Source organism: Crocuta crocuta, unplaced genomic scaffold (genome assembly GCF_008692635.1).
Source record: "Crocuta crocuta isolate KB4526 unplaced genomic scaffold, BGI_CrCroc_1.0 scaffold236, whole genome shotgun sequence".
NCBI lineage: Eukaryota > Metazoa > Chordata > Mammalia > Carnivora > Hyaenidae > Crocuta > Crocuta crocuta.
Window position 1 is genome coordinate 454,853 of NW_027530998.1, and position 16,315 is coordinate 471,167.

General features: G+C 32.8%; 1 protein-coding gene across 2 annotated transcripts in view; it reads right to left on the bottom strand.

The window, feature by feature from the left end:
• CNOT6L (CCR4-NOT transcription complex subunit 6 like) overlaps nucleotides 1-16,315 on the bottom strand; it is a 115,922-nt gene that overhangs the window by 42,806 nt on the left and 56,801 nt on the right. For both annotated transcript variants that reach the window (XM_077770545.1, XM_077770546.1), the window contains exon 5: nucleotides 1,944-2,033. In XM_077770545.1, the coding sequence (XP_077626671.1) occupies nucleotides 1,944-2,033 (90 nt within the window). The remainder of the gene's footprint in view (nucleotides 1-1,943; nucleotides 2,034-16,315) is intronic.

The following is a 16,315-nucleotide window of genomic DNA, read 5'->3' on the forward strand; positions in this document are numbered from 1 at the left end:
CAAAAAGACCATTTATGAGAGCATCAAAAAAGTCAATTCATAGAATAAATGTAATAAAAAATGTGAAGAACACTACACAGAAACCTAAACTCAATACTGAAATTAGAGAAAGCTAATAAATGAAAGAATATTAAACACTGTAAGATTAGAAGATCCAGTGTTGTAAACATGTCAGTTTTTTCCAAAGCAATCTATAGATTCTGTATAATCCCAATCTAAATTCTTACATTTTGGGGAAAGGGAGAATTCTGAAAAGCCAATTCTAATAATTCTAATGAAAATACAGGGTAAAGGAAGTATGGAGCCAAAACTAGCTTAGACTTTAGAATCAAATCAAGAGGGGAGACTAACTCTACTGAATCTTAAGATATTTTATAAAAATACTGTAATTAAAGACACTGTTTTATTGTCATAAAGACAGATTTGAATAGAGAACACAAAACCTCAGAAATAAACCCATCCATACAACAATAATTTATCATAAAGATGGCACTAAAAAACAGTAGTGAAAAGATAGTCTTTTCAATTAAATGGCTCAAAGTCAATTTAATATACATATGGGAAAGTTATGAAAATTGACTCCTGTGTTATACAAATTTCAATTCTAGGAAGATTATAGCTCTAAATGTTACAAGTAATAAATGGAGTTTTTAGATATATCTCAAAATGAACTTGAGATAGGGAAAAAAATTTTATATAGGACATAAAAGCAATACCATTAATAGAAAAGATCAATGAAGTATGTTAAAATGTTTTCTGTTCATCAAAAGACAAATTACAAAAGTGGAAAGGCAAACAACAGCATGGGAGAAGATATCTGCAACATATATGCCAACAATGACTCATATCTAAAGTACTGAAGACCTCCTTAAAAATTATACACACATATACCCCACACATATGCCATATGACTGGGTTAAGTGGCTACATCTATATAGACAAAGGAGATATGTATTTTTAAAGCAAGAAGGAATTAGTGTACACATACTATATATACAGCTGAACTAAACTTGTAGTTATATATTCTTAATTTGATACTGAAAGAACCTCTGAAGCTTATTACCTCTCTCATCAATCAACTTTAGTCTTTATAGCCAAAAAATTTTTTGATATTTAATTTGATTTTACATTATTGTAAATATCACCATTTAAAAAAATTTAACATAGTTGTCTTCTATGATGGAGGTAATTAAAAAAAGCATAGACAACATATTCTGATAATGGCCTGATGCTAGAATCTAGATGTGTCTATTTTAGGATTCTGTATTTCAGAAAGACATTATTCCAAGAAAAATATCTGAATTTAAGCATCTATGTACATTTACTGATATTGAGTACTCAAGCAAAAAAAAAACCATTTTAAGTCAAATACTCAATAGTAGTTCTTTATTATATAGAAAAATTTCTATTTGGAATACAACTATTTTAGTCAGATACATTTGGTGTTATTCACCATCCTGCTTGCAAAATTTCCTCAAATGTTTCACTAGTAGTGAACCAAACTAGTAATTTCATTCACAAAAAAATGTATATAGTGTGTATGGGATACACATAATCTGCTTCAAATTCAAACAATTAATAACTGTGTATCTGTGATTAAGAGAATCTTGGATTCATAGCCCCAGCATTTACCAGCTGTGTAATTTGGGAAAATCATTTTATTCTCTGAATCTCAGAACTTGCATCTGTATAACACCAGTAAAAATTTCTACGTCCTAATTTCTTTAGAAAGATTAAATAAGATAATACAACTGAAGCTCCTAACACATTGCTTTGTAAATAGAAAGCACTCAGTATATGAAAAGAATGTCCCACTCCATGGGATATAATAATAGCAGGAACTATAAAACTATAAAAAATTATTTTAAAAAAATGGTCAGATGCTCTTAAGCAACATGTGACATATAAGCTGTAGAGTTTACTATTTTGTCATTAAGAGTTACCTGCAAGATTGTCAAGCATGAAGTTCAGTAGCTTTCTGGTTCCATCTGGGTCCTGGTATAAATTGAGAATATCCTGTGATAAAGGATTGCCTAAAGCAGAATACAAACATAAAATCTGTAAGACTACAACTGTACAAATGTACACAATAAAACAAAATAATCTTCTAAAGTGAATGTTACAGTATTTAATGTTACATTAATACCTGAGTTTAAAGAAATACTTTGTTAAGATAGCCAAAGAAAAATTTCAGAAAAGTTATTTCTTTCCAGATTTCACTGTTTATACTGAATACTTACAATTTGTTTGCCAAAACCACAAATATACATAAACATATATATTAAGCTTAGTTGAATTCTGAAGTTACTATAACAACTCAGCACAGTGTATTAACCTTTTTAAGTTCTACATTGATCTTTGAAGACAATATTCTAACTGAAAGGCAAATAGTCCTGTATGAGAAAGAATGAATGATATAAAAAAGGAGCATCTTCCTAGTTAGAATTTTATTATTACAGGTGGAGAAAGGAAGACATTTCAAGTGAACAGAAAACTTGTACAAATATGAATTAGTGACATGTGGGAGGAAAATAAGAATTTTTTTATGATGGTAATCAGGAATATCTGAGTATTAACAGTACAGATGTAGCAAATATAAAAAAAAAAATCCCAACCTATTGTTAACAGTCTATATGTTCCCTTAAGAAATCAATAAAAGACATTTTTGTTAAAATAAGCATGCAATAAGTCTTACAAACTTCAGGAAAAAAAAAAAGCATGGAATTTCCATAAACAAAGGTTCTAATTAATGAGGCAAAAAACAAAATCTTTAACACACACACTCAGCAGAATGGCTAAAATTTAAAAGTACTGATCAAAAATGTGTTAGAAAAATGTAGAGTGCTTGGAATTCTCATATTGCTGGAAGAAGTATAAAATGATCCAAGTATAAAATGAGTTTCCAACTGACTTGAAAGAGAAAAAGGAAATTTCCTGGAGTGACAAAAATGTTCTATATCTTAAACTAGACAGTGGTAACATGTGTATACTTTTATCAAAATTAGTCAAGGTGCATACTAAAATATTTGGGTAGTTTAGTATATATAACTCAAAGTACTAGGGAAAAAAATCATGATCAATGATTTAGGCAGTAGATTAGTTATAGCTAAAAATAAAATTGTTGAACAGAAAAAATACATTCACAGAAACTACCCAAAATGCATTACTAAGAGTCAGAAAGATATAAAATATGAAACAGTAAAAATATGAGTTAAAATAAGAAATCTTGGGGCACCTGGGTATCTCAGTTAGTTAAGTGTTTAATTTGTGCTTTCCACTCAGATCACGATCTCATGGTTCATGAGACTGGAGCTCTGTGCCAGGCTGCACACTGACAGCTCAGAGCCTGCTTGGGATTCTTTTCTCTCTCTCTCCTTCCCCTTGCTCATGCCTGCTACTCTCTCTTTCAAATTAAATAAATAAACCTTAAAAAAAAAAAAGGAATAAAAAATTTAACATACATTAAATTGGAGCTCTAGAAATAAAGAATAGGACTTGGGTCTCTAGCTCAACATTTAAAGAACTTGAAGTTGTCACTCTGTACCCACAGTTAATATCATAAGGCAAACTGCTGTCCTAAACACAAACAAGCAGATACAGAGAATCACAGCCTAGTGGCAGCGGAAGTCCAAATATGGAACTACAGAAATGGAACTATTATTGGTTGAAACATGTTAAATCATAATTGAAAAATTGCTGGAAGCTTGGAAGAAATTAGCTTGAGAGTTAAAAACTCAAGAAGGGACAAAGTCTTAGGAGTCCCCAACACTTCCCTTAGTTTTACCTCCAAGAGACTACCAGGTTTTTAATGTAAAGACTAGATAAAAATTCCCCTAGAGGTTCTGGCATGGGGAGTAATGCTCTCCTTAACAAGTCCTGCATGCAAGAAAAAAACTATCGTACCAGAGTATAATCAGTGAAGTTTTGCCATTTAACTTTAGGTAAAATACCCAACACTATAGCCACCTCTAGCCTGGCCTGGGGTGGAGAGAATAGGAAGGAGAGCTAATTCAGGTCTGTTTTTATAGGGACTGAGATCTAATCATAGAATTATAGGACTCTTCCTCTCCTTCCTCATGGAATCACATCAGTATTGCTTCTGTGTAGTAACAGATGATTATGGTAAACAGAACCGTTAAGACTCGGAGTCCTTTGGGAAAACCCAAAGGCAACAGAGGAGGTAAAAACAAGAAAACTGGAGGAAATTTTAGATTCTGACACACAACAGCCATCAGGAAACAGGGCCTAAGTCCTCGCTGGAAAGACAGTTTAGAGACAAGTCTGAAGACACATTATTTAAATAGAGTAAAGCTGCAAACTTCCACAAGATAATTTTTTTTTAAAAAACTGAATAAACTGACAGAAGTAGCACAATGTATAGAAAGAAGTACATGGAAGGATTTCATTTTACATTGTACTGCAAACTAGAGAAGGACAATTGCTAATAGAAAACTTTAAGACCCACTGGGGAAAATAACCAATTACTTAAAAACAAAACAAAAAAACATGGTAATGGTAATAAAATTCATTAGCAAGAATGGAAGCTGGAATAGAGTGGAATAATATCTCCCAGAGTGCAAAATGCTATTTAAGACTTCAACACTCCTCCACTAGTTATCAACAAAAAAGGTAAACAGAAAGTAGAGATGGAGATGAGAAAAACCCATCAACCATATGAGTTGATGCTTATATAATAACACATTCATAAAGAGGAAAATACATGATCTTTTCAAGTGTGCATAAACATTTACCAAGAGACCATATTCTGGGTCAGAAACCAAACTCTGTAGCATGTTTAAAAGAAGTAAAATCAAAGCATACTGACCATAATAAAACTAGAAATCAACAGCAACAGAGAACTAGAAAATCTCCCGGTATTTTAAAATGAAACACCCACCCCCCNTTCCCTCTCTTTACCCTCCTCTGCTCAGACACTCTCTCTCTCAAAAATAAACATTAAAAAATACTTTTTAAAAAGAAATTTAAACATCACACTTCTAAGTAATCTATGGGTCAAAGAGAAAGTCACAAGGAAATTTAACTGAACTAAAATGAAAATACATCATCAAAATTTGTAGGATGCACCTAAGTCAGTGTCTAGAGGGAAATTTATAGCATTAAAATCTTATTTCAGAAAAAAAAGATCTAAAAGCAATGACTTAACTTCCAAATTAAGAATCTAAAAATAAAGCAAATGAACCCCAAAGAAAACAGAAAGAAGGAACAAAAAAAAGATACCAATAAAATTTATAACAGAAAAACAGGAGACTAGTACTACCAAACCCAAAACTTGGTACTTTGAAAAAGAGTAAAAAAAAATTGATAAACCTACACTTGATCAATTAAAAAAAAGACACAACTCATCAATATCAAGAATTAAAGATGAAAAACAGCCTTCTTTAATGCCTTGAGGCATTTAGGAGGATAGGGAATAATAAGAAACTTTAGGTCCTTAAGTTCAACAACTTAGAAAAAAATGACAAATTCCTTTAAAGACAGAAAATATCACCTGTCACTCAAAAATGAAATGGATAGAAAATGCAGCCAAAAATGGCAGAGTACGGAACCCCCCAAAACTTGCCCCTTCGTAAGACAAAGTGGCAGAATATGAGTAAAAACAGTAATTTGTGAAGTTTTGGTAACTTCTGGTCCCTCACTGTCAGGACAGCTTGGCAACCACTGAAACAACCAAAATTGAGCTCCAGACTTTTCTTTTTTTTTCTATAATTTTTTTTTTTACTGTTTTATTTATTTCTGAGAGACAGACAGACAGCCTGAGTAGGGGAGGGTCAGAAAGAGAGGGAGAGACACAGAATCTGAAACAGCCTCCAGGCTCTGAGCTGTCAGCACAGAGCCCAACATGGGGCTTGAACCCATGAACCGTGAGGTCATGACCTGAGCTGAAGTTGGATGCTTAACTGACTGAGCCACCCAGGCACCCTGAGCTGCAGCCTTTCAAAACCTCATTCCTAAGACTAGTCATTTCTTCTGACGTGTGTGGTAGTGGTTCCCTGACTCTTGCCAAGTGGTAAAAGCCTTCTACCTTAAGGGTAGGGGAGAGTGTTAAGGCATGTTTAAGGAAACCATTACTGGTAAATGCTTTTTAACTTATGGCTGCCTTGAGGTCACTGAAACAGATAAGGCAAACAACAGACTAACCTAAATGCTTAAGAAAAGCTTGGGAATAAGTCAATAAGGGCTTTGAAAGGCTCTGACAGGGGAACCTGGGTGGCTCAGTCTGTTAAGCTTCCAACTTCAGCTCAGGTCATGATCTCACAGTGCGTAAGTTCAAGCCCCACATCAGGCTCTGTAAGGACAGCTTAGAGCCTGGAGCCTGCTTCAGATTCTGTGTCTCCCTCTCTCTCTGCCCCTTCCTGGCTCACACTCTGTCTCTCTCTCAGAAATAAACACTAAAAAAAAAAAAAAAAAAAAGTTTGAAAAGCTCTGATATATTCCAGCTACTCTAGAAGACCATAACTGTGGAGAACTCTGCATATGCTTATGAAAGTCCAAAGAACAGTGTACACTCTCACCTTTTCCTGATCTTAAGGTTGTGCACAAGAAAGAAGTCAAGGCTAAGGCAGAATGGTATACTTCTTGGCTGATTAATGACAGTATTTCCCAAAACACACAAAGAGCCACTTGGCCAAGAATGGTAGATTCATTGATTCCAGGAATTTAAAAAATCTATGCCTAAGCATTAGCTGAACATTAAACTGAAGAGAGATTTCAAAGTTCTTACATGATAAAAAATATGAAATTTACAGAATTAGTTCTGAAAAGTCACTAAAGGAAAAAAGAACAAATACAACAAATAGCAACAAGAAATAACCCTGGGATTGGAGGTATCATAATTTAAGAGTTGCTACATTATTTAAAATGTACTAGTTCTTAATGCAATTACAAAGATGTAAACAAACAAAAGAGTATGCGTCAAAGTGGAGGGAAAAGCTATCAACAGAAATCGTCTCTGAGGATACTAAAAACTGTACATGAGGACTTACTACAAGTCTTTCAAAACCTACTATTTCAATATGTTCAAAGAGCTAAAGAAAACCATATCTAAAGAAAGCATGACAATGACGTCTCAACAAATAAATACCAAAAAAAGAAATCAAAATTTTAAAAAAAGGAACCAAATGGAAAACAAAAACATCAACTAGAAAAGATACATACACCTGTTGTTCATTGCATCATTATTTACAATAGCTGAGCTATGGAAACAACCTAAGTATCCATCCATAGATGAATAAAAAATATTGGAATGTGTAAACAATGAAGTATTATTTGCCCATTAAAATGAGTTTCTCATTTACGACAACATGGATGGATCTAGCGAGCACTTTCCTAAGTGAAAAAAGTCAGATTTTTAAAAATACCGTATGATTTAACTTATGTGTACAATCTGGAAAAAATGAATAAACAAACAAAAACAGACCCTTATATACAAAGAACTGGTGGTTTCCAGAGGGTAACTGGGTGGGTGGTAGGAAATACAGATGAAGGGGATTCAGAAGTACAACCTCTCAGTTATAAAGTAAATAAGTCACAGAGATGAAAAGTACAGCATAGGGAATATAGTCAACAACACTGTAATTAACTTCATATGGTGACAGAGGGTCACATTTATCACGGAGTACCATGTAATGTACAGAATTGTCAAATCCCTATGTTGTACACCTGAAACTAATATAACAATGTATGTCAAGTATACTTTGATAATAAAACTTAAAGAAAAAAACAGAAAAACACTTACAGGTATCGGAAATAAACTACTGGTTACCAGAGGTGGTAGAGAGTTAGGGCAGGCAAAATAGATGAAGGGGATTAAAAGGAGCAAACTTCAAATCACAAAATAAGTCACGGGAATGGAATATACATCATAGAGAATACACCCAATAATATAATACCTTGTACGGTAACCAATGGTAATGACTTATCATGGGGATCATTTCATAATGCATAAAGATCGCAGATCACTATGATGTATACCTGAAACTAACAGGATAACTGTATGTCAATTATAGCTCAAAAAAAATAAATAGCTCTTCTAAAAACAGGTAAATAAACACAAATTTTAAAAAGCAATAATTTCTACTATTCTTCAGCAAAGTGCAGGAACAGGAAATAGGACAGGTTTCATGCTTTTTGTATCAGCTTTGGGACAGAGTTTCCTAAAATTTAGATAAAACAAAACAAAAAAACGACTTCTGACAGCATAAGAACAACTGAGGAGTTAACTTCAGGGACAGTCACCTCCAGCTGAGAAAAGAGTAAGCACAGGAAACAGAATCAGGAAGATAAAAAGAATGAAGCAGCCTCATCTCTTCTCTTGGTTACTGCTACATTTTCCTGTCGCGCTGTCTACACTGCTAATGTAGGTTGTTATTCTTCCAAAGATAGGCAGATCTCAGTGATTCAAACTAGTAAAATCATTAAGAATCTCATTAACCAAACACCTGGATAAACCAAACTCAGAAATAGCAAGTATATTGGCAGATTACAGTGGCCAGCAGGTAGGGAAGTGAGGAGATAACGGTCAAAGGTTACAAAGGTCCAACTAGGAGATTAACAAGTTTCTGGGACCTAATATACAGCATGGCTACTATAGTTACTAACACTGTAGTATATACTTGCTAAGAGAGTTAAACTTAAGTGTTTTCAACACAAAAAATAAATAGTAATCATGTGATATGATAGAGGTGTTAGCTAAAACTATGGTGGTAATCATTTTGCAATATGTACGTGAATCAAAAATCAATGCACTGTATACCTTAAACTTAAACTATTATATCTCAGTTACAACTCAAAAAAGTCAGAAAAAATAAAAACATTAAATCAAAACATTAAAAAAAAGAAACCGAACAGAAATTATTAAGTTTGAAAGTACAATAATGGTGCCCCTGGGTGGCTCGGTTGGTTAAGCGTCCAACTTCAGCTCAGGTTATGATCTTGCAGATCATGGGTTTGAGCCCCACGTTGGGTTCTGTGCTGACAGCTAGCTCAGAGCCTGAAGCCTGTTTCAGATTCTGTGTCTCCCTCTCTCTCTGACCCTCCCCTGTTCACACTGTCTCTCTCTCTCTCTCTCAGAAATAAATAAACATTTTTTAAAAATTTAAAGAAAGTACAGTAAAAACAATTACTAAAAGGTAGTATTAGTGGACAGGCAAAAGAAAGGATCTGTGAAGTTAAAGACAGGCCTTTGAGGTTGTAACAGTTTGGGGAACAGGAGAAAAAAAAAAAGAAAGAAACAATGAAAAGAAAAGCTCAAAGATATACTAGCGTACAAGTATACCAACATATGTATGATGGGAATCCCAGAAGATGAAGTAAGAAAAGAATAGAAAAAAAATTGAAAAGAGAATGATCAAAAGCATCCCAAATTTTATGAAATAATATACACATCTAAGAAGCTCAACAAACTCTAAGTAGAAAGTCAAAGAGATCCACACCTAAACAAACTATAATAAAACTACAGAAAATCAAAGAGACTTGAAAGTTAACAGGAAAATAGCAACACGATCATGCTCAGACTCTCAATAAGATTAACATTGTGTTTTCTCATCAGAAAAGGTGGAAGTCAAAGGCAGAAAAATGACATATTCAAAGTGCTGAAAGAAAAAATTTTCAACGAAGAATTTTATATCTAGGAAAAATATCTTTCTAAGGGAGAAATTGAGACATTGCCAGATATATAAAAACTGAATGAGTTTGTGATCAGTAGATCATTCCTATAGAAAATACTAAAGGTATTTGTTTAGGCTGAAATGAAACTTGAATTTATATGATAAAATAAAGAATACCAACAATAACTACAGAAGTATATGTGAAGACAGCAAAAAAAAAAAAAAAACCTAGGGTTTTTAACATTTTTCTACCTAAGAGACCATAGCATACAGCAATAATAATAAATCTTATTTGATGGGCAAATAATGTGTAAAGATAACAATTATGACAGTAACAGAATAAATGAGAAGTGAATGGAGCTATAGGTGCAAAGTGTTTTATATTATTGAAACTAAGTTGCTCTTAATCCAAATTAGACTACTATAACTAAGATGTTTATTGTAACCCCCAAAGTAACCATTAATGACTCAAAATAATACAGCAAAAGAAACAAGGGGATTAAATTGTACACTGGAAAATACTCATTTAACACCAAAAAGGTGGCATTAATTGAAGAACAGAAGAACAAGAAGGACTTAACACAAAGAAAACAGTAAAGTGACAGACAAAAATCCTACCTTATCAGCAAATACATTAAATGTAATTGGATTAAAAATTGATTAAAATGTAGAGATTAGCAGAATGAATAATAAAACATAATCCATTATATGCTGTCCATAGAAGATATACTATAGATTCAAAGATGCAAATAGATTGAAAGTAAAAGAATATAAAAGGGCATGCCATGCAAACAGAAAAGAGAGTTGGAGTGGCTATACTAAGAAAGGGATAATCTCAATGTCCTTTATCAATAGAAGAAATTGAATTAAGTTAAAAACCTTTCACTGAAGAAAATTCCTGGGCCATATGGTTTTACTAGAAAATTCCACCAATCATTTAAGAAAGCAGTAATACAAATGTTATGCAACTTCTTTCAGAAAATAGAAGTGTTAGCAACACCTCAGGCGCCTGGATGGCTCAATCACTTAAGCATCTGACTTGATTTCTGCTCAGGTCATGATCTCACAATGCCTGCTTGGGATTTTCTCTCTCTCCCTCTCTCCCAATTGTGCACATTCTCATTCTCTCTCTCTCTCTCTCTCTCTCAAAATAAACAAACTGAACTGTAGAAGTGTTAGTAACACTTTCCAAATCATTTTATCAGGTCACCAGTATTCTGAAATCAAATCAAAGGCATTTTAAGAAAAACGCTACAGGATATGTCTTGTGATCATTAATGTATAAATTCTCAACAAAATACTAGCAAATCAAATCCAACAATATATTAAAAAGAGAATACATAATGACCAAGTGGTTTTTAAACTATGAATACCAGTTAGCTCAACATAAGAAAATCATTAGTGTAATTCAACATATAAACAGATTAAAGAAAAATTAGATGATCATCTCAACAGTTGTAAACAAAGTAATTGACCAAATTCAACTTATATCAATGATAAAAACTTTCAAGAAAATGCAAAATAGAAGGAAATTTATTTAACCTGAAATAGCACCTATACACCTGAAAACTTGTCACTGATATAATTAATGGTGAAAGACTGAGTGCTTTTCCCTAAAATTGAGATCAAGGCAAGGATGTGCACTGTCATCACATGTATTTATACTGTCCTAGCCAATACTGTTAGGCAATTAATTAAAAGACTATGTATTGGAAAGAAAGAAATGAAAGTGTCTATTCACAGAAGTTTGTAGATGTTTACAAATGTTGCAAGAGAAGGTCAATATACTTAAAAATCAGTTGCATTTTAATTTTACAATATCAATGAGTAACCAGAAATTTAAAAAGCAGTATCATTTACAACAGCATCAAAAATATCAAGTAAGTATAAATATAGCAAAGTATCTGTAATATCTGCATGGTGAAAACTATGTAACATAAAAGAAATAAAGATCTACATAAATGCAGAGATACACTGTATTCATAGATTGGAAAAGACAATCTAAATCTCAAGATTAAGATTAATCTAAGTTTTAAGATTAATCTAAGTTTTAAGATTATTGAATCTCTTCAAACTGATCTACATGTTCATCACAATCTCAAAAAACATTTCAGCAGGATATTTTGCAAAAATAATCTGATTCTAAAATTTATATAGAAATGAATACAGCATATAGAGGGTATAAAAGCAAATGTGAAAAATTATCACAAAGTCAGAGATCTCATACTACATAACCTCTAGGCTTATCATAAAGCTACAGTAAATCAAATATTTTGGTATTGGCATAGATCAGTGGGACATAGTAGAGTATCTAGCAGTAGATCCACAAGTATACAGGTCATTTGAATTTTGACAAAGTTGCAAAAGAAATCCATGTGGACAGTATAATCTTTCAACAAATCATGCTGAATGACTGGATGTGCATAGGCAAAAGAACAAACTTTGCCCTGTATACAAAAATTAAAACAAACCACAGATCTAAGTGTAAAACCCAACTATAAAATTTCTAAAATAAAATCTTCATGAACTGGGGTGAGGCAAAGATTTCTTAGATGTGACACCAAAGACATAATAATCCATAGAAGAAAATAAGTGGTAAATTGGACATCATCAAAATGGGAAACTGGCTCTATAAAGAAAATAGAAACACAAGCCACAGATTAGGAGAAAATATTTGCAAAATACTTATTTTAAAAAGGATCTGAATCCAGAATTCATAATAAACTCTTAAATCTCAGTAATTAGAAAAAAGCAACTTAATAATAAAACTAAGTAAATGATGTGAATAGACACTTCAATCAAGGAAGATACACAAATGAACACTTTTGAAAAGATACACTGTATCATTATTAGAGAAATAAATGAAATATCCCTGCAACCTATTAGAATGGCAAAAAAGAGACTGATAATACCAAGTGCTGACAATGATGCACAGCAACTAAAACTATCCCATACTTTTGGTTGGAAGGCAAAATGATACAGTCACTTTTAGAAAATGGACACATTTTTATGAAGTTTAACATTCATCTACCATACAACCTGGTAATCCCACTCCAAGTATTTACCTGAGGAAAAGAAAAACTTGTTTCACACAGAAAGTTGTATTTAAATGTTTACATAGTGCTTTTATTTCTCATCACCCCTAACTGGAAACCCAAAAGTCCTTCAATTTGTCCACAAATAAAAATCTATCATACATCCACACAATGGAATACAATTCAGCAACAGAAATGAATTACTGATATCGGCAACAATATGGATGAATCTCTAATGCATTATGCTAAATGAAAGAATCCAGACTCAAAGGCTACACAGTGTGTGTTTCCATATAATATGGAAAGTAGGTGAGAGTAGGTGTTGACTTCAACAACACAAATAAATTGAGAGGTGAAAGAACACTTCCATTTCTCAGTTGTAGTGAGGGTTATGAAACTATAAACAATAATCGACATATACCAAATAGGAGTGTCTTAAGCATTCATCAAAGGGGTAAATTTCACTACATATAAATTATAACTTAGAAAAAAAATTTCTAAAAAAACCTTTTCAAAAATATATTTAAGAAATAATTCCAAGAGTAATCACTAAAATAATCTAAAAATAGAACATACTAACTCCAAAGTAATAAAAGTATATAGACAAAGGGAAAAAATATTTTTAGAAAGGCAAAAGAGGAGAAAAAAGTACTATCAAAAGGTAGAATAGTATAACACAAAATATCCATAATTATAATATAGGTGAGGGAATTGATCTGAAACCACATTAAAAACAAAATTAAGCCAGAATGGATTAAAAACAAAGTTCAGCTATATACTCTTTGCAAGAGATACACCTAAGCATAAGTACACAGAAAGGTTGAAAGTAAATAGATGAAAAAAGATATCTTAGACAAACATTAACCAAAAGAGAACTTGCCCAGCTGTAATATTAGACAACAAAGACTGTAAGATGAAAATATTAACAAAGGAGGAAGAGGCTCACTACCTCATATCAGGTTCTATTCACCAGAAGGTATAGCAATATATAGGTATAGTTGGCATACATTATAAAATAATCTTGAAGGCTATAAAGCAAAAGCTGAGTGAACTAAATAGGGAAATAAGCAAATCCACAATTTTAGTTAAAATTTTAGCATTAAGTACCTTAATTACTATGAGTGAAGAGTAAAAAATTTGTAAAGACAAATCTGAGCAACAAATTTGATCTAATGGACAAATACAGACCTGTGTCCAATAATTAGAGAAATATTCATTTCAGATGGAGTAAAATATTTACAAAAATTGATCACATATGAAGTTATTAAGAATCAACAAATGTCAAAGAACTGGTTCATAGAGGTACCCAAACCACCTATAAATGCAGTTAACTTTAATGCTAACAATAAAAAAAGATCCTTAGAATCATGTATGTGTAGAAATGTTAAATAATTAATGGAGTCAAAGAAAATATGATAACCTATATTAAAAGTACTTAAGCCAAAGCAAAAATGAAAATACTACGTGTCAAAATTGTGGTATACAACAACAAAAATAATGAAATAGGCACATTTATAGCCTTAAATAAGAAAGTCTAAATATATACTAAACCATATATCCAACTTAAAAAGAGAAAAACACAAAATACATAATAAATTCAGACAAAACAATTTTAAAAAACTGAAATAAACCAGTTTTTGAAAAATAAAAGCCAACACTGATTCACTGAAAATAAAATAAACTGACAAATCCCTGGGGAGGCTAAATCAGGGAAAAAATATAGAAGGCACAAATAAACAATCTTAGAAATGAAGAGGGGGGTGATATAGCTATAAACAGAAGAGAGTCTAAAAATGTATCAAGAGGGGCACCTGGGTGGCTCAGTTGGTTAAGCATCCAACTTCGGCTCAGGTCATGATCTCATGGTTCATGGGTTCGACCCCCGCGTCGGACTCTGTGCTGACAGCCAGCTCAGAGCCTGGAGCCTCTTTCAGATTCTGTGTCTCCTTCTCTCTCTGACCCTCCCCTGCTCATGCTGTCTCTCTCTCTCTCTCTCTCTCAGAAATAAATAAAAAACATTAAAAAAAAATTTTTTTTAATGTATCAAGAGAATATTATGAACACTTTCATGCAAATAAATTTGAAAGATTAAAAAGCAAACAAATTCCAATAGTACACATATGGCCCAACAAAACTGACTCATCAACTATTAGACATCTTTAATGGTCCTTCTAACTACAAATATATTGGGGTAGTAGTTAAATACGTTCTGTAAAGAAAACACATACCAATGACAGTTTTATAGAATTATTCTATATCGAACAATTTATATAATTATTTCAAGGAACATGTTAGTTCAATCTTATATAAACTTTTTAAGAGAACAGAGTCAGAATCTTATTCAGGTCTGTCTTGCTCATGAGCCTATGTTTAAAATTCCTAATAGAAAATTTTGGAGAGAGGCAGTCTATCAGGGACCCTGTGCTTCCCTCTTCATTCTTGATGGAGTATGACAGATTCTGAGGCTGATTAGTATGATACTGAGCAGTTTCCATAGCTAGCTGTACTGGCAACTAGATAGGTTAAGGCAACCACAGTAACATTTCCATGTAACGTTTTGCACTCTGGGGAGTCAGGACTAGCCCTAGGCTGCCTGTTAACAGTATTTGCTGCTTGCTTGAAAAGTGCTGGAATGATGGACTTGAACTACTCAGGTGCAGTGCAAGTTCACTGTGTATACAGGGTATGTCTGGTTGGGCCCATTTTGTTGTATGAAGTGATAATGTTCTTTGTCTCTGATCCAGGAGTCTCATTGTTTTCTGCCACTATCCATGAAACAGTAAGTGGCTAACTTATTAGCTTATTAGTAGAGTAAGAATCTCCAAGCCTTCATAGTCCTTGACATAGATTATCAAAATAAATCCAGCATATGAAAGCACCAGGTTGGATTTATCTCAGTAATGCACACGTAGTTTAAATTGGAAAAGCTGGGNCAGAAAAGCATGTGACGATCTCAGGGTAGTAAGTTTCAGCGCAACAAAGGGTGTAAACATTACTTAACTAAACTTTTAAAAAGAAATTTTAAAAAAAAGTAGAGATATAATTTATTTACTCAACCTATGAAATGAGAAAAATAATCATTTCATAATCAATGAAAAAATATTTAATAAAATTCAGCACTTGCATAAGCAGAAATAGAAGAAAACTTCAGGGCACATGGGTGGTTCAGTTGGCTGAGTGTCTGATTTTGGCTCAGGTCATGATCTCACATTTTGTGGGTTTGAACCCCACATCGGCTCTGTGCTGACAGTTCAGAACCTGAAGCCTGCTTCTGATTCTGTGTCTCCCTCTCTCTCTGCCTCTCCTCCACTTGTCTTAACTAAACATTTTTTAAAAACTTCTAAAAACTAAAAAAAAGTGTTTTGCCAAAATTGTAAAGCAAATATTCTTAATGGAAAAATACTAGAGCATTTCTTTTAATATTTGGAATAGAAGCATACCCACCCAGTATTAATACTTCTATTCAACACTATAGTAAACATTCCAGTCAGTACATTAAAATAAAAAATAAGCATGAAATACTTTCAAACAAAACCATCATCAGCACATGAAATGATCATCTGCATACAAAACCCAGAAGAATTTGCAGACAAGTTTTCAGAAAGATGAGAATTTAGCCAAGAAACTTTTACTATACATCAATTTTTTTCTTTC